Genomic DNA, 21,860 nt, shown 5'->3' with positions numbered 1-21,860 from the left:
CTCAGGTGTTTATTTTCTTTTTTTCATGTGCTATTTCTTGGGAGTTTTTCCTGATCTGATGTGAGGTCAAAGGTCAGGGATGTCGTATGTGTACAGATTGTAAAGCCCTCTGAGGCAAATTTGTAATATTGGGCTATACAAAATAAACTGAATTTTATTTAATTGTTGATTTCGATGTAAACGTCGGCATTAAGAATGAAGCTTTGGAGTTTTTAGACCGATTGCTCGTGATTTGGAGTTCTCCTGTCCGCTCTGTCGCTGTCCAGAGGGGGCGGTGCTGAATCCGGAGACGTGGAGAGATCTCGGCCTCAGAACGTCCACACGACCTTCGGTTCCTCAAATCTATCCCAATACATTAACTCACATTAAATAGGTTATGATTTAAGATTTTCAAGATGATGGTAGGAAATATGAGGAGGACAAATCCGCTTTAACCCTCCTGTTACCTTAGGGTCAATTTGACCCCATTCAATGTTTAACCCTCCTGTTACCTTTATATTTACTTTGTTTGTTTGTTGACTACCTAAATAGCCCTTTAAATATCTAAAAAAGTTGATATTTCTTATATGTTTGACACAGTGAAAAACAGCCTGGGGTCAAATTGACCCGAAAGAACAGCGACATTAAACATTGAATGGGGTCAAATTGACCCTAAAGGTAACAGGAGGGTTAAGACTCTCAGTGTGCGTGGGACTCTCTCTCACATCGGTGGAAGCGAGAGCGGTGACCTTTTTAACCAGCATGCACAACACCAGGACCCCCGGAGACGGCTCACATGAATAGAATATTACCGGGAAGACGTATTACAATGATTTATTGACACAACTTAATTGTAATAGAAGCATTGGAACAGTTTATAATGTTGGTTTCGATCTTTCCCCAAAACAAGGCACATATTTGTCTGTTTATTGTTTACATGCTGCACTGGGAATACGTCAATAAAGTGTGAATGCAATAGAGAGGTAACACACACAACGTACATGGCACTGTTGATCCGTCTGCAGTAATCCTACCATCTAAACATAATTACGCCTTTGAAATATCTGGTGGCGTACGAGGAGATCGTTACAATTAATGCCTGGGCTGATCTGATGTGAGGTCAGAGGTCATCTGAGTTTATTAATCCCCACTAATTACTTTACGAACAGCTCGTTTGCTGAATCTCCCAAGTCTCTTAAGACGGGCAGCTAACGACGGCGTGCGCTAATTATTAAAACCGTCGCAGGCAGATGCTGCACGAATCGAATGTCAATGTCACGTTTACATTCATTATCGGTGCGTCGGTCGACCCTCCGGGAGCTCAGGAGAGCGAGTATCAGCATCCGGCTGCACGGATTACAGCTGGAGATAGAACACCTTTTTCAAAGGGGTAAGTTACTGCGTTGCGTATTCCTAAATAATTATGATAATGATGATACGAGTATGTACTGTAATCTATTATAATGTAATTGTTTAAATTCAGTTATGGATTTGGCAAGGCCTCTGCACCAATGCTGCCGGGGGAATAAATTTCATTTTAATAATCCGGAGACCCATTTCATGCTCGCCTTTGGCCTCCAGCCAAGTGCTTTAAAGAAGAACCCCCACCTACACACACACACACACACACACACACACACACACACACACACACACACACACACACACACACACTTCTGTGCTGTAGTTAACAGTAAAGCACAAAGCCTGCCCTCCTGCTCCCCTCGGGCTGTGTGAGGTGAACGGGGAGCTAATCAATTGTCTTTGTGCGCTGAGAGGCTGCAGCCTCTGCTCGAGCTAATATCACGCTCTGTCTTTTAGCTCCACCCACTCCGCCTCCTCACATCGGCCTCAATTTTCTCCAGTCTTTCACATGGATGTTATCTTGAGACCTTTTTTATTTGTGTGCGTGTGAAAAACTAAACAACCAATTTGACGCCTTTCTTCCACTGCAGCATTTAAATCGATTAACCCGTCGTCTACGATATGAGATTATTCCTATTTTGAACAAGGTAGAATGGGGGAGTGGGAGGGGGGGGGGGGGATAATGAGACCAGCAATACCATACAGAAAGGAGGAAGTTATAGGTAAAGACAATGAGGAGTGCGGTGGAGGAAAAGATGAAGAAACGAGCCCCTAGTTTGAGGTAAAGTTACATTGAAACCTTCGTATTGCACATGGCTCTTATATCTACTCGTGGATTAGCTCTCAGATTGTCCACTTAGACCTTTACTGAGGATCAGATGACCTCCGGTCTCTGAAGAGGCACCCTTGGAAACAAGAATTGGCTTCACATGGTGATACATGTATATTTCATTTTCCTGTGTCAGTGAAATCAAAGAAGCGTGTGTCAAATAAAAAAACTGTAAATACTTTGTCAGAATAAGGACCCTACAGTCGACGGGCCGGGCGGACTTGGTGTCAAAGCGGAAAGCAAAAGCGCTTATTTGGCAACACATTGTAGATTTAATTCTGTTCAACATGTAAAGTATTGTGTCGTTAGATCTAAACTCGTGACACCTATGTAGTCACGAGTTTATTAATCAGTGGGAAGAGTTTCTCTCTCTCTCTCTCTCTCTCTCTCTCTGGCTTTTTGACTCACAGCACTGTCTGAGCTCCTCCACACTGACCGCAACATATACTGTAATGATATCACAGCCCTAAAGAAAAGATAGTGTGTGTGTGTGTGTGTGTGTGTGTGTGAGGGCAGTATGAATGAGAGTGAGAAGAAGAGAGTGATTCCGATATATATCACAAGAGAGACTCTCCACAGATTGATTGAACAATGGCTGATCATTCGAGAAATACTATCCTGCGGTTATGTGTGTGTGTGTGTGTGTGTGTGTGTGTGTGAACTGCTGAATAGCCTGCAGCAGCTGAAAGAGAGATAAAGACAAAGCTGCTGGAGAGAGATATAGAGACACTCAGAGCGTGAGTGCTACACAAACACTGAAGCAGAACTATCACATGGACATGGATATGGGAGAGGGGATGTGGACACACACACACACACACGCACACACACACACACAAAGACATACAGTCCTGCTCGCCTTGATAACTGTGACTCACCTTCTTGGTGAAGTCCATGGCTTTGAGGATGGACAGGTTGAGGGTCTCCAGCGAGGCCAGGACGCCCTCATAGTCGCCCATGTGCTTGGCAAAGTAGTCTGCGCACACACACACGCACGCACACACACAATAAGTGGTTAGCCCCATTGTGGCTGAGATGATATCATTTGTTTTATGGAAAAAATTATTGCATTTCAACTTTACGTTTTAATAATAGATAACATAGAAAATGAGGGCAGCGGCAGGGAAGTGTGTGTGTGTGTGTGTGTGTGTGTGTGCGAGGGCAGTCCACTCACCACAGAGTTCCTTAGTGTCAACATTACTATCACAGCAGAGGAGCAGCGGAGGGCAAGAAAGGGAGCAAGGGAGCGAGGGAAGGAAGGAAAGTAGGAAGGATGGAGAAGAGCAGGGTTAGAAACAGAGGAAAGGCTTTTTCTGCATGTAGTCTCAATAACACACACACACACACACACACGCACAGAGTTGAACTCTAACAGGAGTCTGACAGGAGCCGCTGCCATCATACATACGCGGGGACTCATCATCATCATCATCATCACTGAGGTTCAGAAGACTCTCCGGGTTGAGAGAGAAAGGGTGGAACAAAGGGGGGAGAGAAGAAGGGAGACAGAGAAGGTGAGAGGAAAGGAAGAAGAGGAACAAGACGAAGATGGTTCTGAGATGTTGGGAAATAGAGGAGGAGACGGGCGGAAAGACTCCATCTGTGCATTTTAACATTATGAATGCTCAGTAAACGTTGTAAATGTTTACGTTGCTCTGTGGGCCTCATGCTGCGTTCTGATTGGACGAGCCTCGTTCGGCAGCCTGGCTGCTTGTCCTTTGTGAAGCAGCAGATTCACTCAGATGCTCAACGTTCTGCCAAATGAAATCCTGGTCCAGCCCGGAGGCAGCTGGGCTTCATAAATATCCACTCTTAGTCTAGTTTTACCCACAAGGCCATCTGTTTTTTTCCTGTTTACTTTTGGCACACGTAGTTTAAACTGCATCCCGGGACGTTTGTGAGTGTCGTGACTCGTCCAACATTTAGTTGTCGAAGGTAAAAGTGGCAGGTTTGTAGCATCCAAAATGGTGCATCCAGATGTTGCAATAGCTCCTTTCCTCTTTCCTACCCCCCTACCTGTGCTCAAACTCAACCTTTGCCCTCAACTTCACGCCTGCAATGTTTTGGGGATGAACTTTCCTCCCAAAAGGTAAAGAAAGCAGAAGCGTGACAACATTTTTTATGGGAATACAGATGTGCAGGGAGGATGTGAAGCCATGAAGGGTTGGAGACGGGATGTGAAAAGAGAGAGTGCATGGGTTAGAGAGAAGGACGGAGGATGGAAACGAAAAAGAGCCAGAAAGAAATCCCCGAAAACAAGAGAGAGAGAGAGAGAGCTGGCAGAATGGAGAGAAACAGAGAGTGACAGAGACGGATGGAGGGATGAGAGGAAGCATCCCTCAGTGTTTCGGAGGTGGAGGTGTAGATTACCAGCGTCCCTCTTTTGATTAGCAGACCCCGCTGTGTCAGCACACGCCTCCTGATTGCAGGCCGGCTGAGCTGAGTGGCCAATTATGAAGAAGCCTATAAATTGGGTGCAATGACAGCCAATCAGAACACAGCGTCCCGAGGAGTAATTCGAGGTCCAGTCGGGAGGTTAGCGCCACGCAGACGAGTGGATGATGACTGATGAAGAAGCAGATGATGAGAGAAAGGAGGAGGAGGTGAAAGATCGACTTGATTCTCTTTTCACTTGTCGTTCTTCATTTTTCCTCTCAATATTTGTTTTTCTTGTTCTCTCCTTTAAAAAAAAATGTTTTTCCATTTTGTCAGTTTTATTTTGAAAGAGTCGGCTCATAAAAAAGGCTTTTAATGCAAAGAGCTGTCAGAACGGGATGTGACATGTTCTGGCTGCAGGATGAATTGCGTACATTTTAACCTACGCCTGCACACACATACACACACACACACACACACACACAAACATATATATATATGTATATTACATATATATATTTATATGTATATTACATATATATTGTATATATTTTTTTTCATAATTGAAATTGAGATGACATCATAAACCAAAGTCACGGTGCAGTGAGCACATGAAACACCTCGACACATGTGCACATACCGTATGCAGATTTATTTTGTGCAACTGTCTCTCATGCACACACACACACACACACACACACACAGAGGGCTGTCGTAGTGCTGACCTGGTGTTGTCAGAGTCGATGGTGTGAAACAGCTTCTCCAGCTCCTCCTCGTTCAGCGTGCCGTCAGAGAAGAAAGCCTGGAACTCATCCAGAGACAGCTTACCATCATCTGCAGAGAGACACACACACACACAACACACACACACACACACACACACACACACACACCTGTGAAATAGCAGTAGGAAGCAACCTCTTTGTGTATGCCAAAAGACTGGAAGGTGCTCATCAATAACTCTGACTATAAGACGATGTCGCACTATCTTTTCTGGGTCAGGTCTCCTCGCCGTTTGTGGAGTTCGGACCATTCAAATGAATTATTCCAAGTTTCTGTTTAATAAATACTTAAAGAAATGTAAGTGTTTCGACATTTAACTTCTCTAAGGGACATTTCCATCACATATGCCAAAATAATGTATACTACCGTTCAAAAGTTTGGGGTCTCTTAGAAATGTCTTTATTTTTCAAAGAAAAGCACTGTTTTTTCAATAAAGATAACATGAATCAAAAATACACTCTATACATTGTTAATGTGGTAAATGACTATTCTAGGTGGAAACGTCTGGTTTCTAATGAAATATCTCCATAGGTGTATAGAGGCCCATTTCCATCAACTATCACTCCAGTGTTCTAATGGTACATTGTGTTTGCTAATCGCCTTAGAAGACTAATATCTGATGAGAAAACCCTTGTGCAATCATGTTAGCACAGCTGAAAACAGTTATGCTGGTGATATAAGCTATACAAATGGCCTTCCTTTGAGCTTGAAGTTTGAAGAACAAAATTAATACTTCAAATATTAATCATTATTTCTAACCTTGTCAATGTCTTGATTATATTTTCGATTCAATTTTCAATTCATTTGAGAAATAAAAGTGAGTTTTCATGGAAGACACGAAATTGTCTGGATGACCCCAAACTTTTGAACGGTAGTGTAAATCTGGTGAATATTCTCACGGGCAGTTTATCGTCTCTCCTCTGAACCTTCCTATGACCTCTCACCTTCACTCAATGCACACGTCAAACAGAACCGGGCTTCCTCCCACCTGTTCTTTCTAAAGCTGTCTGGGCCCGGCACTCAGACCATTTAACCCCGTGCTGTCAGACGGAAATGCATCACGCTGCTGCTCGGTCTGCAACATAGCACTCTGGTTTCTGAGAGCGCATTACAGACATCCACTGTGGGGACGATAAGAAGCCAGAGGATGTGATAATAAGCAAACCTTTTCCATACAACTTGTTCTAAATTCATTCTTTTGGAGTCACGACTGCGATGAGCTTTGTTATTTCTATTCGATCTTCATATTTACAGCTCAGCCGCCAAGCGCACACAGACGCTCGGTGTGATCTCGGCCTCCGGCGCTTTCTCAAGCTGCTGTGAAATCAATGCGCCATGCGCCGCAGTCCGCCACCAACCTTTGGCCGCATCCCCGCTGTCCGTCTGCCTCTGCACTTTGCTCAGCGCACACACAATGCAAATTATGTTTCAGGGCCTTTGGGGGAAGCATCGATAACCGGCGAGCTCGTGAAACACGGCTGGGTTTTGGCTCGAGTGTTCGGAGAGCTTCATCCCCTCAATGTGGGCGAGAGGAAAGTCCGACGCCGGCTTGTTGACTCCCTAACACTGTAGATTATGATATCATTAATATACCTGTATTCTTATTTCTTTCTTTACATTTCATTATAATTAGACAGAATGTCGATGTTTCAAGCCCAAAACTCTCCGGTTGACGGTTCTCTGTTTGACCACGCCCACCAGTGATGTCACTGTGTACCGGAGCACATCTCTACATCAGTGTGGACAAGACTTTTTGAAGGGGCTGTTACTCAGTTAGTCCCAAAATCAAAAACACATCTGATATTCTTTATCACCAAGACCCAACGCGCTACTTATCCGTCCAGGTGGTTCTGGTGTGATGCATGTAGAGCCGTGTGCCATCTCTCCAATATAAAGGAACCATACGGCACTCTTTCCAAAAACCATGACCCGGTTGCTCGAGATCATCTACAGACCTTGCTGCGAGCAGCTTGATCTCGGACCTATTTTCTTTCTGTTGAAGTGCACACAATTCAATTCAATTCAGTTTATTTGTATAGCTTTACAATCTGTACACATAGACATCCCTGCCCCAAAACCTCACATCGGACCAGGAAAAACTCCCAAATAACCCTTCAGGGGGAAAAAGGAAGAAACCTTCAGGAGAGAACAGAGGAGGATCCCTCTCCAGGATGGACAGATGCAATAGATGTAATGTGTACAGAAGGACAGATTTAGAGTTAAAATACATTCAATGAATGTGACAGAGTGTATGAATAGTTCATAGTAGGCATATTCCACGATGGAGACCTCCACGATCCATCAGGCAGATGGCGGTAGAGAGGAGGAGTGGGCGGAGTCTCAACAGTGGGCGGAGTCTCAACAGGACAGTGGCGTAGTCAGGAGCAGGAATTCCACGACCCAGACCTCGATGATCCATCAGCAGATAGGATCTATGCCGTCTCATAGGGTCCGATGACCCCATGAGACGTGAAGTCAAAAGGACTCCGGGGAGAAAGCAGAGTTAGTAACACACAGCGACCGCATCACCGCACAGACGAGAGGCTGGATGCCCGGCTGAGTACCGTTAGCTGAGTACCGTTAGCTGAGTACCGTTAGCTGAGTACCGTTAGCTAGATCAATGGCGTTGAGGAACATGGCCGCCGGGTCTTATGTTGAGATCGTGGATGGAGTTGCCTAAATCTAGGAGGCCGTACTTTATCATCTGTAACCAATCCTCCGCAGCCCTTTCATAACCAGTCCAGCAACCAGCCAGAAAACCTAGCCGCAGGCACAGTGAGAGTCCGTGCGGTGTGGGCGGTGGCGCTGCATGCAGGGCGTGGCTGGCCACGGCTTTCACTCCATCCTGCTCCAACGCATGACTGTCTGTCTCACCGCATGGCGCAGAGCTAGATTATCAAATATTAATTCCTCGCCCTCAAAGTGTGTTTGTCCTTGAGTGTGGCTGACTGGATGCAGCAGGTTGAGCTGTGGCACCGCTGCAGAGCGCACGGGAAAACCCCACAGAGGGGGGAGGGGGGGGGGGCTGCAGCCCTACAGGAGGGGGGTTGCATTCAAAGTCGCTGCTTTTTTGTTACAGAGAATCTGTTCGTGTTATTCTGCCACTTTCCTGTTTCCTGCTGCTATTCTTAATGTTCTTGCTCCAGACGAGAGAGGAAAGAAGAAAAAATGGCTTGGCATGCTTTTCCAAACAGACGAAGCAGACTGTCAAAAGAAGACGATCTTCCCCAGGAACTCCACCGCGGTAGTCGGCCACGCTCGTCTCCACCTCGCTGCACACCCGTCTCCCTATTAGCCCCGCCGCGTCGTTGTTTGCCTCCTCTCTCTTCCAGCTGCTCGTCAGAGCACGCGCTCCGACGTTGGTGCCGGGCGAGAAACGAGCGCTTGGCATCACCTTCCCGCCTCGTTTGTTCGAGGCCGTTGAAGAGCCATCGCTCGTGGTTCACTCCGCTCTCCCTGCCTGCCCGAGCTCGGCCGTTTATCCGGAGGACTGCGAGGCCGTGACTATTTCCAACCTGCTCCTCTCTGGCGCAGCAGTGAGGCAGCGAGCCGAGGCACACTGGTATTTAATTCAGCAGTGACCCAATTTACCGCGTGCAGCCAGCTAGCCTGGTTACACCCTCGTAGGAATTCTCCAGCAACACACCAGAAATGCAGCAACACACACACACACACACACACACCACTGGAGCAAGGCAGATAGCTAGCGAACTCCGTTTTCTAAAGCATGAAGAAAAAAAACAGCTTTTATAATCACTGACCTTAACGACTAAGAGTCCAATGTGTCACACGATGGCCTCTCACACACACGTGTTCGTGTTCTGCCACTCCATTGGGAAGCAAGCAATTATCGGGGGTCATGGTGCTACTGGAGAGCGTCCAAGGAACATGTCTTCTGCACGCCATTAGCTTAGGGCCCCAGTCCTCAAGCCACCAGTTCACCCCTGCACCTCCTTTAAGAAAACCTCATTATAAATAAAGCAACAACAACCATGACAACCGCTCTCCTCGCTAACCTTATAAATTGGCAATGAGAGGAGGTGACGCAACAGCCGACAGCTTCCCGTTCCCCCGCGAGAGAGACGCTGGAGATTTGCTCTATCGGTTGGAATCGGCCACAACGTCCCGTGGAGGGAAATCATTTTCATGCAACGGAAATGACCCAGACTCAAAAACATGTCCTCGAACGCATCAGGGAGGAGATGAGCAGGAACCGTTTGAACTCTGCGTCCAGATCGGGCCGAATGATGTCAGAGGCCACAGTCACACAGCGGTGGAGTGTAAACAAGACAAGATCAGAGAAAAATCCAATGGCCGATATATTTGTTCAATTGTCATAGTCTACAAGGACATCTGCTCAAGTAATGTTCTTGAATACAAATGTGAGGTACATCAGTATTTTCATTCAAAGTTTATATTCCCACAACTTTTGAAGGTGCAAAAAAAATCCACGTTCTAGCAACTCCAACGCTCACGTAAGCCTCATTTATTTAATCTGTGCAAAGGACAAACAGTGTAAACATGACACATTTTATCCCATTTTTATAGATTTTCTGGAGGGTGCATGTGCACACACACATATACATATATAAAGATACACATACACTCACCATAGTAACACATATCCATATATACATTTACATGAAATATATGTAGATTTATATATTCATGTATATTTTGTTTACAGATATTTTAAAAAGCGGGGAAAACATATTTATTAGTGAGATTTAGAGATGCTTAGTGCAGTTTTTAACCGTCAGGCAGAGCGAGGTCGTTTTTGATATTTTTGCTAGGCTAGCTAACCGTAGCGGAGAACAAAAAAAGCAAACTGATATACTCCCAAAAAATTTCACATGTTTCTTAAAAAAAAAAGTTTTGACATGCCGCGTTCCCGAATCAACTTATTTACCACTAATCTCTAAGAAAATAGGAAGACACAAGGTATCACGGGATGGAAGTGTGTCGAGTCGATAGTCACCGAAACTGAAACGTTGGCTGAAACTTCGTCCTGAGGGGAATTACCGCTCCTCGTTTTTCATTTTGTACTTGACACAAACTTCCTTAACGTAATGGAAAGACTGAATTATGGAAATCACACACAAACACACACACACACACACACTCACAGACCCACTTGGAGAGCGGGTTCTGTGTACCTAAGGTCTTGTCTAGAGAAGCTGCCGGCTGTCTCTTTGTAGCTCTTCTGGTTCCCTCTCTGAAGTTAGTTTTCTTTGTCACATTTACCCTCTTTCCACAGACGGCCTCTTGGTATGCAGCTGCATGGTTTTACACACCGTGTAATATACTCATGCAACTCTGTGCCGCAATTTATTCAGATCTGCTCGTCGGCTGAGGATTGTCTGATTTAAACTATAAAGGAATGATTGAAAAATTACCACACACCTCACAGAAGAGGGGATTTATATGAAAAAAGAGCAAAAACAAATCTTGCCTCCGGATCCTGCAGATTGAATGAAAGCCCGCTTAATTTCCCCGTAATGCCGAGTCATTACAACGCCCAGAGAAGGAGTCGTAAGCAGCGTGGCATTTTCAGGCATTTTACTTTTATCGTTCCTTTTGTGAAAGACGGGAAATCAGGCGACTGGAATCCTCCTCGTTCAGCCAATCACGGAACAATCGCCATACCTGAGATGCTCTCTGTAGCGCCGCAAATCACAGGGGGGGAAATGCCATCGCTGATTGATTGAAGACTGATTTTATTTCACCTTTGGTAAATTTCTTTCTTGCTTGTCGCAGGCACAACCGATTTAAGTTCTTTGTTTTATTTGTATTTCGCATCGCAACGAACCGGCGTTAAAAAAGTCACGGGCAAATAAAATAAGTCTGCCGCAGCCTTCGCTCTGAAGTCTCACTTTGTAATCTCCTCTGGCCAATACTCCTCGAATTGATCATCAATAAACCCCTTATTGTTTATATTCGTAGTTTATACTCGTAGTTTATACTCGTAGTTTAGTTTATAGTCGTAGTTTATACTCATAGTTTATACTTGTAGTTTAGTTTATATGCAACATTTATAGTCATAGTTTATACTCGTAGTTTAGTTTATATGCAACGTTTATAGTCGTAATTTATACCCGTAGTTTAGTTTATATGCAACGTTTATAGTCGTAGTTTATACCAGTATTTATAGTCGTAGTTTATACTCGTAGTTTAGTTTATATTCGTAGTTTATAGTCGTAGTTTATACTCGTAGTTTAGTTAATATGCAACGTTTATAGTCGTAGTTTATATGAAAGTTTATAGTCGTAGTTTATACTCGTAGTTTAGTTTATATTCATAGTTTATACTCATAGTTTATACTCGTAGTTTAGTTTATACTCGTAGTTTATACTCGTAGTTTAGCGTATAGTCGTAGTTTATAGTCGTAGTTTAGTTTATATTCAACGTTTATAGTCGTAGTTTAGTTTATACTCGTAGTTTATAGTCGTAGTTTATACTTGTAGTTTAGTTTATATTCATAGTTTATACTCGTAGTTTAAACTCGTAGTTTATACTCGTAGTTTAGTTCATACTCGTAGTTTATAGTCTTAGTTTAGTTTATATTCACCGTTTATGTCGTAGTTTAGTTTATACTCGTAGTTCATACTCATAGTTTATTGTCTTAGTTTAGTTTATATTCAACGTTTATGTCGTAGTTTAGTTTATACTCGTAGTTTATAGTCTTAGTTTAGTTTATATTCAACGTTTATAGTCGTAGTTTAGTTTATACTCGTAGTTTATAGTCGTAGTTTATACTTGTAGTTTATACTCGTTGGAGTGGAACCTTTAAGGCCAAAAAACCTCCACAATTACGAGGAGGGATAATTATCTGTAAACTCACATCTCATATTCATGGTCTCCTTCACTGCCTTTGTACAATCCGTGTAAAGAACAAGTGAAATATGAAGTATCAAAGGTTGACTATTTTTTTATTTGGCTGGAAACATACAAACTCAAATGAAGATTCTTCTGGTTTCTAAAGCTATTAAAAATGAACTGTTCATCTTTGTATAACCAAAGGCATGTCAATAGTGAACTACTACGTGATTACATCATTCCCGTGATGGAGACGTCCCGATTGACGACACAAGATATCCACTAATAAAGCACGTGATCGCATGCTGTGTGTGTGTGTGTGTGGGGAGGGGACGGTCATAGCGGTGGACCCACTGCGCTAACTCTCTTTTCTCAGCGCAGACTGAAGAGCAATTAGCAGCTTCCTTCTTCCTGCTGGACTTCCTGCACGCCGCTCCGAGGAGGAACGACAGAGTGAGCCTCGTCTTCGCCACGCCGGCCTCCGCTTGTGTTTCATTATTTTTGGGGGTTTGTTTCTCGGGAAGTTATTTCGCTCTTGTTTTCCGGCCTCCGGTCTCTCCTCGGCGTCTGTTCATCATTATTTTTTGGGGCACTACATGACGGGTTGTCATAGCAACAAGAAGAGGGGATTTGACCCTGCTTTCAGGCTCAGAATTATTTGTTGTCCCTGTTTACACCATTAAAACACACACACACACACACACTTTCTCCGTTTCATGGATTCTCGTTGAGTCCGACTCCTTTTCCGTCAGTCATTTCTCTCCTGCTTTCTTATCTTCTTCTCATATTCTTCTTCTGCCACACTAACACCATCCGATTCTCTTGTTTAAGTATTTCTTATCTTTCCCGTCTGTGTGTTTGTTTGCGTGTGTATGTTTGTGTGTGTGTGTGTGTGTGTTTTCCAGTGAGTCGTTTCATCTGATAGATGAGGAACAGGAGTGATTCTAACTGAGCTGTCAGCTCTCGTCCTTTCTCCCAATCCATCACTACAGCCCACATGGATCACACACACACACACACACACACACACACACACACACACACACACACACACACACACACACACACACACACACACACACACACACACACACACACACACACACACACACACACACACACACACACACACAACTTGGCATCTCACTAAGACTCCCTCAAGAAACATTGTCAAAAAAGGCAGGAAGCTGATCCTTACTTTCCGACCAATCCGCTCCCTCTGCGGTTGACGGGGACGTCTTGATGATTCTGCCGAAGCGTCCTTGAGCAAGACGCTGGATTAAAGTGTCACGCCGTTATCAACTGGCGACGCCGTCGGAGCAAAACCTTTACGACAACCGGCCCTCAGTACAGACAACACTTGATCTAAGATGAGTACAGATGTCCTTTTAACCCTCCTGTTACCTTTAGGCGGCTTTAGCTCAGTGGGGTAAGAGGGCCGTCCTGCAACCGCAGGGTTGTGGGTTCGATCCCCGCTCTCCCCATTAGTTGCAAGTCGAAGTGTCCTTGAGCAAGGCACTGAACCCCCAGTTGCTTCCCGGGTGCTTCACTGCAGCCCACTGCTCCTTAATAACTAAGGATGGGTTAAATGCAGAGAACTAATTTCCCCTTGGGGATTAATAAAAGTGTATATTCTTCTTCTTCTTTAGGGTCAATTTGACCCCATTCAATGTTTAATGTCGGTGTTCTTTCGGGTCAATTTGACCCCAGGCTGTTTTTCACTGTGTCAAACATATAAGAAATATCAATTTTTTTATATATTTAAAGGGCTATTTAGGTAGTCAACAAACAAACATAAAGTACCTCACACTTAAACTTGGGAAACAATATTAATTCTAATAATTTTCTGGAGGTTTTAATTGCTGGGGTCAAATTGACCCCGAGGGTAAAATATGTTAGTAAATGTAAAGGTAACAGGGGGGTTAAAAAGCTCCGGAGAGCCAGGCGCCCCTCCTCCCACGCCTCGAGTCCGCCGTGTGGACTCGCTGGACTTTGCCCTCTGTCAATTCCCTCAGATTCTCAGGAACGTCGTCCACACACGGCTGTACAACGCATTTCATCAAAGTGCTCATAGAGCTGCAGCTTTTACAGAGAGCGCACCACACAATGGGTGCTACGAAGATGTGTGTGTGTGTGTGTGTGTGTGGGGGGGGTCTATCCTAATGATGAGTAATCCTAGGTGATGGTAGATAATAGGAGCGTGTCAGGAATGTGAGGAGGATGCATTCAGGTGCCTGCCTTTGCGGCGGACCCCCTCCCCCCCCTCATCTGAAAACCCACTGGCAGCCTCTCCTGCTGCAATCAAGCCTTTAAAGACGTGGTGGCGGCGCCTCATCTGCACAACGGGTGATTTACGGTTCCTCTCGCAGCCAAAAAATACTCCTTTGCTCGTGATTGGCTTCAAACTACCACGGCGGCGTGTTTTTTAATGCAGCGTGATGGCGGTTAATGGCAGCTGATCGAGCGCCGGCGCCACGAACAAGGTCACCCCCGAGTGTCGCGGCGGCCCTCTTCGCCGTTAAGGCCATCAGACGGCGCCCCGGCGGCTCGGCAAGATGAGCGAGGTTGCCATGGGAGCCGTCCGTATTGTGCGGATGCAGAGGCGGAGTTATTGCGTCACGATAAGCATCAAAGTGTCTTCTTGCATTTAAGACCAAATATTGAGAGTAAAGTCAGGGAGCATAGATATAATATGTATGGCCCCCGACTTTAAGGGACTCACGTCGCGGTCGTCTCCCAAATGTTTCAATGACAGTTTTATTTATGTCCGGGAAAAAATCGTATATATTGTATATTTACTTTCTGTTGAGTCGCCATAGACTGGCGTACTTCCTGTTGCTCGTGAGGTGTGTGATCAAGGGACCCATCTCGTGTTTGTGATTTTCAAATTGAAATTCTAACATTGATTTCGGCTCTGCACTGTATGGATTAGCCCCAATAAATACTCTGCTGCACCACCAATGGGTGGAGGTTGCGTCGCTAAGGTCTGGAAACCATAATTGATTCAAAAAATAAGTTTTATCTATTTCATTTAGAGTCAATACTCATGCTCTCGTTGGGCTAATGGTAGTTTATAAAAAGCGGCCCGAATTCTTGTTAAACAACGGTATGTTTAAAAATATATATATAAAGTAGTAATAACTGCAGCTAACAGACGGTGCAGGTATGGAGAACCATTTGAAATCATGTGTCTTCCTCTCTGAATGCAGACGATGTGTCATGTGTGGAGTTGTTTGAAAAGAGAATACAAAAAATGAAAAAAGTGGTAAGTAATGTTTATGGTATTTTAATCGTATTCTATTCATCCATTGAAGACTTTTTTCAAGCATTGGAACACAAGTGACATATTTTCAGCTTTTTCCCCACTTGACAGCGGGGATATAAATAGCACCAACAAAGTGACTCCGTCACATCATGTGGGTTCGGGTGCCATTGTGAGCCGAGACTAACTGAATCACCTGCTGAGCGGAGCCCGAACCGCGAGGCGTTCACAGACATCAGGGAGCTGCGTTCAAACCAGCGCCTTCTCGCTGCACTCGGATGAATAGAGCTGGAGAGACGTGTGAAGAGATGGAGAGGGACTCAACTCCACGTGAGGAACATGAACAGAGGAAGAGAATCAGAGAACATGATGACGTGTTTCCTTCCCTTTACTCCCCCTTCTCTCATTCTCTCTTCCTCATCCGCCCCTCCCTCCTATTCTTCTTCTTCTTCTTCTTCACGCCACCAACCGTCCAACCGTCCACTCCCTCCTTCCTCACACAGAACGAACTAATGAAAAAGAAATCCTTTTTATTTCCATGGGGGATTTTAAATCCCCCCCCCTCCCCCCTCCCCGCTCCGCCATGGAACGCACCATCCTCATAAAAGAGGAAGAGGAGAAGGGAGCGGAAGAGAGTGGTCGAAGTTTCTGCTTTGTTCATTTTCTGTCAGTGAGCGGAGCCGAGGGGCTGAAGGAGGACGAGCGGCAACGAGGAATACAGTGAACAAGGAACACACACACACACACACACACACACACACACACACACACACACACACACACACACACACACACACACACACACACACACACACACACACACACACACACACACACACACTCCTGTGGCTCCACTCCGGTAGTGTTCAGCCCAAACGTTCACACAGAAACACAATCCTTTACACCGACAGCTCATTTTCAATGTTCTCTTACATGAGCTGCTGGTGAAATGAAAACATCCTCCTGGCCTTGAACGCGTCGTGTTTTGTGCTTCAAACAGAAAACACAGAGACGAGCCGCCGGGCCGACTGGTTACTGCATCGTTTCTGCGGTTTGAGAATCCTGTTGGAATGGATTCTGCCGCCTGACGTAACGGATGTAAATGCGTCGGTTGGGCTCATGAACCTCTTCCTGTTCAGGGTCACTGGGGACTGAACGATATCCCATCATGCATTGGAGCACAATGAGCCGCTCGTCGCTGTTCAAACAATGAGGGAGAACCTCATTCAAAATGTGACCTCTATGTGATGGAGAGAAAAATGAAAGGAAAGCAGAGCCCCACACAGAGAGGACCCGGTCCGGGATCAGGACCCGGTCCGGGATCAGGACCCGGGTCGATCCGCCGAGCGACAATCAGACGTTTGAAAGCCGTTCTCTTGGCGGCGCGACAGATGTTGTACGAGATGCCAGCTGCGAGCCGAACAGAGATCTAACTCGACGGTTCACCAGCGGGTCGGTGAGATGGGAGCGGCTGTGAGTGTGTGTGTGTGTGTGGGGGGGACAACGTATCAACACAAAATGTAAATCACACCACACGCAATTAGTAGAGATTAGCTGCTCAGTGTACCGCCGTCATGAGGGTCAGCCGGCGCCGTATGGCCGCTTCAGGATTGGAGGCGTTGCCGATGACAACGTTAACTGCCTCTCCTGCTGTGAGGCAGCGCTCCGGGCTCAGGCCGTCGGGCACAGAACATCGTGGGAACGTTCCCACGGCGGGAGGCGATCTTTTGATCCATCGACTGCTCGGTGGAGGTGGAACTGGAGCTGTGTTCCAAACCGTAAATAAATATTCTTTGTGAAATAACCACACGGTCTCACGTGAAATATGTACCAGACAGAGGAGACGTCACATTTTTTCATTTGATTAAAAGTTCACTGCAAAATAATTCGCTTTTTGCGATAAATATGAGTTATTATGTCGTTATTATTACTGAGTTTAACGATATTTTAATACATGATTTAAATCACGATAGGATTCGATTGAAAGACGTCTCGTAATGTGTCGGAGCACATTTGAGAATCACCACTCGTGTCTGTGGTATTATTTGGTCGTAAACCAAATCTTTGGACACGTTGGACGAGTCCGACTTGAAGAAGCTGGGACGACCATCGTCTCAAAAACTCTGATCTCTTTGGAACACGGCCGGACCGAATGACCTGAAGACCCGTCCAACACGTTGAGATGTGATCGCCTCGGGACCAAAGCGATCACAAGCCTTCAAGGGCTGATCGGAAGCCGTCAGAAGACCTTTCCGGAAGGATCCACGAGGATCCATCGTTGATTTGTTTGTGTTGGCTGAATGTTTGACGGCTTTGGATCAAAACCACCTGGAACGTCTCAAAGAACATTTATTCTCTCGGCTCAGAGAGACGTCCTCAGTGATGGGAGTCTGTGGAGGAATGTATTGAATGGGGGGGGGGTAACTTTGGTGTCATGGCAACAGCAGCCCGTATAAGGCCTCATGGGAGGAGAACAGAGGGATGCTGTAACCAGGGGCAACGGAGTGGTAACGAGGGTTACCGTCGCCAAGGTAAGCGGCGTCCTCGGAGCGTCGTCGCAGGAAGGCCAGGAGACGAGTTCCCTCCTCCACGAGCCGCTCGCCTTCGCTCGGGCGGTTCCTCGTCGCGGCGCTCGCCCGTCAGGCGGGTGTAAAACGTGAGAGAGCGTCAAGCGCAGCAGATCAGATGAAACGCAGTCGCTGTTTGAGTCGACTCCATCCCGGATGATTCCCCAAAGAGACCTTTAGGCAGAGTTATTATGCACATGACACACACACACACACACACACACACATACACACACACACACAGGCAGACACACCCAACGAGGCCACAGTGTTAATTATGAAGCACGTAAATGTCATGTCTTGAATGCCCCTGGTGCTTTCAGGCTCATAACAGAACTCCTCCGATAACACACGCACGCACACACACACGCACACACACACACGCAGTGCACAGATACCAATCAGAGCACACACACCCTCTCCTGAGTGGCGGCTCCCGGCCGCGGCTCATTAACGGTGAGAAAGTCATGACTTGGCCACCGCTGCTGGAGTCTCTCCCCGACATGAACGGAGACGCCTCGCCGCCGGCAATCATCATCACAGGTCTGCGTTCGCCATGGTAACCCCGCAGCTTATATTTGATGCTGAGACCCTGCACCACGCTCCCCCCCCACCCCCCTTCTGCTAATAACGGCCTAATCCAGCGTAAACAAATCTCACAGCGGGATCACGGTCACACGCGTCTTCGCTCCTTCTCTCCTCCGAGGCCCTCGCGGACACCGCGAATCAAATGCCAGAATTTGCAATCAAGTGCACCTGTGGGCGCTCGTCAACCCCGAACACAAAACAACACCTGAGCCGCTGCAGATAGGCGACGGCAGACCGCTCGCCGCCCACTCTGTTTTCGTTCTTTCTTTCTTTTGCTCGTGAAGATGTGACGGCGAGCCCGTTCTTAGTCCCGCCTCCAAAGCTCTACTGGGTTCCAGGTTGGATGCAGCTCTCTTCAGATCCTTTGAAAACCATTGAGATGTGGGCTGTGAGGTTCTGGAGCCGGGCTCCTGACAGGTGGCTCCACGGTGAGGGCTCACACACAGGAAGGGCTCTGGGTCCAGACCATAATGTGTGTGTTACAAGAAGAAACTACGGTTACTGCACGTTACTTTAGGTTAAAGTTAGTACTCATAGCCAGACTTCTAGGAGTCACTGACAGGTTGAACAGCTTTTCTTAAACACCTGGATGTGTAAATATTAATTTAAAGCCGTTTAATTGTTTAACTTGCACAACGTTTAACGGAAATAACACATCAGAAGGTTTAGAGTGAGATTCAGTGTTTTAGATTCTATACCTGCTGCCAGCCGTCCTTTTAATTATCTATGTCATCGACAATAGATTAAAGACACACATAGGCACACACACAAACACACAAACAAACACACACACACAATCAATGGAAGCAATTTGTTCAGGACACAATACAGCTCTGATCTCATCACTGTTTTTTCTCCTCCGATTTTCAAAGGTCTCTCTATGTGTGTGTGTGTGTGTGTGTGTGTGTGTGTGTGTGTGTGTGTGTGAGACCACATCAGCGAAGACATGATTGTCTCCCGTACTTCCGACACTGAAGTGCAGCATCTGATTGGACTGATTAAAGGCTTTGCTTTGCTCCTGATGACTCGTTTAGTCCCATCATTTTCTTGGCCTTTCGTTTGCAATATTCTTCTCTTCCTCATAACATGAATCAATAAGTCGAGACCTGCGGTCCAACAGCGGATGACGCAAACTCCCACTGAGGGTTTGATTTTTTGCAGCCAATTTGAGGTTTAAGTGCTTTTTGGTTAGTTTGTTAAGTCTATGATGAAGAAAGGTTCTTTATTACAAACAATATAATTCAGATATTGAATGTTCATGCGCCGTGACTTTCTCTGAGGTCCGAGGCTGGAGGATGCAAACAGGAGGTTCAAGGTTGCCATGGATTCAGCTAATTAATCTGTCAGCCCGGATGTTTTGTTTTATTATATATTTTTTTATAGTTTCTGAAATTTGCATTTTTGGGAGTTGTTCCTGATCCGATGTGAGGTCAAAGGTCAGGGATGTCTCTGTGTACAGACTGTAAAGCCCTCTGAGGCAAATTTGTAATTTGTGATAATGGACTATATAAAATAAACTGAATTCAATTTAATTATTACAATAATGTGGAATTATGTATAATAACTTCCCGTTTGCAAGGTGGCCGGACAAACTCTCTGTTTTTACTTTGACACTGAAGGAAACTGAGAAGCGTGGATGTGATTCTGAGTTATGACTCGCATTTGGTGCAAATTGCAGCAATTGGGCTGCTTTAAAGTTCTGTAATTGCCTCCATTAGGACTGAACGGAGGACAACAGAAATAATGAAATGCTGCCAAGTTTGGACACGACCACAATTATGAACGCACTGTCGTTCATACGGACGCTGCAGACAGGACGCCATCGAGCTCCGGTGAATGCGTGCAGGAGCACCGGGACGCCATCGGGCTACAAGGGCTGCAGTTCCCCCTGGGGGGGGGGGGGGCTTTCCTAGAGTTACTTATTGGTGCGGGTTTAGCGGGAAGACATACAGGAAGGGGGTGTGCAGTGAGGAGGAAGAGAAGGATGAAGGCGCCACATGGCCGCTCTTCACCACAGGCGGGCTCGGCTTTGGCCTCGGCACCGCCGCCAAATCTGAAGAGTTGCCAGGCGAGCACCGAGGCCGGCCGAAAAGCCTTGGTGCAGCTTACACTGCAGACCCCCCCACACACACACACACACACACACACACACACACACATGTTTGGTGTGATTATAGATGAAAAGACATCTCCTGATCTACTCTTATACTGTATATTGGACTGATTTCTCTATTCTGAGCCCGAAGCCGACCGTCTCTATCTCAGGGCGTCCGTGTCGGCAGTTTCTACGGCGTCCAAAAAGCACCGAGTGAGCGATGCGATAAAGCGGCGGGAGTGAACCGGACCCAGAGGAGGCCGGGGAAGCGCCAGGTGAGCGAAAACATCTTCAAAGGGCGTCTTAACTCCTTAAAGCCTTTGATCCACATCCAGACGACCAGGGCGGTGAACAAAGAGGGCCCAATCCTCTCCGGTCTCCTCCCTCCTTCCCTCCTTCCCTCCCTCCTTCCCTCCCTGCCTCGCTCACTCTTTCTTCTACAGGCCTCCAAAGGAAGCGGCACACAATCCTTTCACTCCCCACATCACATCGACTCATTCACGCCGCGGTCCGGTCGATTGTGACCGAAATGCCTCTTTGGTCCCGGAAAAACTCCAAAGGGGAATAGTTTGACCTTCGCTCGCCGCCGCGGGCTGGAGGAGCCGATCGATAGCGCTCCCTCAAAGCAGCGGCCGGCAGACCGTGAGCTGATTGGACGCAGGGGGAGAGGGGGGGGGCATCTCTAAAGCTCGCTAATTAACGTGCTGTACAGGTGTGTATAGGTGCTATATGTTAAGACTCTACATTAAGCTATAAGCCGCTGACGTCACATGTACCTGGAAAAAGACACGAGAGTCGCATCGATCGCCGTATCCATGGCAACGAGCGCGCACGCCGAACTTCACGAGGCGCCAGATGACGGTTTTTGTATCGGTGCAGGCGGAGGAAACGCCGGCTTTAAGATAATGAAGCATTTAACCCGTTTCCTCATTGTTGGAGCTATTTATTTTGACATTTGTATTTCGTTTAATTGTAAAGTGATATTGATTATTCATTGTTTATTTAGGTTATATTTTGATTTGTTAGAAGAGCTTATGATAGTTTTAGTTTAGTTTAGTTCATTGTGATTGTTGTTTAAATACATTTAGTTTAGGATTGGGTCACTGATTGGGTAACACTGGGCACCTGTGGTTACATGTAGGTGCGGGTAGCTTCAGGACCAGCATGCACCGGGGTGACCTTTGGTTTTTTTGTTTGTTC

The 21,860-nt window shown here is 46.1% G+C and overlaps 1 protein-coding gene across 1 annotated transcript in view; it reads right to left on the bottom strand.

The window, feature by feature from the left end:
- necab2 (N-terminal EF-hand calcium binding protein 2) overlaps positions 1-21,860 on the bottom strand; it is a 122,028-nt gene that overhangs the window by 76,992 nt on the left and 23,176 nt on the right. Inside the window, exons 3-5 of the mRNA XM_056416976.1 lie at positions 5,275-5,383; positions 3,348-3,373; positions 3,052-3,149 (exon numbers count right to left, since the gene is read on the bottom strand). Coding sequence (XP_056272951.1) covers positions 3,052-3,149; positions 3,348-3,373; positions 5,275-5,383 — 233 coding nt within the window. The remainder of the gene's footprint in view (positions 1-3,051; positions 3,150-3,347; positions 3,374-5,274; positions 5,384-21,860) is intronic.

Source organism: Pseudoliparis swirei, chromosome 6, assembly GCF_029220125.1.
Source record: "Pseudoliparis swirei isolate HS2019 ecotype Mariana Trench chromosome 6, NWPU_hadal_v1, whole genome shotgun sequence".
Lineage (NCBI taxonomy): Eukaryota > Metazoa > Chordata > Actinopteri > Perciformes > Liparidae > Pseudoliparis > Pseudoliparis swirei.
The sequence above is the reverse complement of the archived record's forward strand: the minus strand, read 5'-3'. Positions and strand labels throughout refer to the sequence as shown.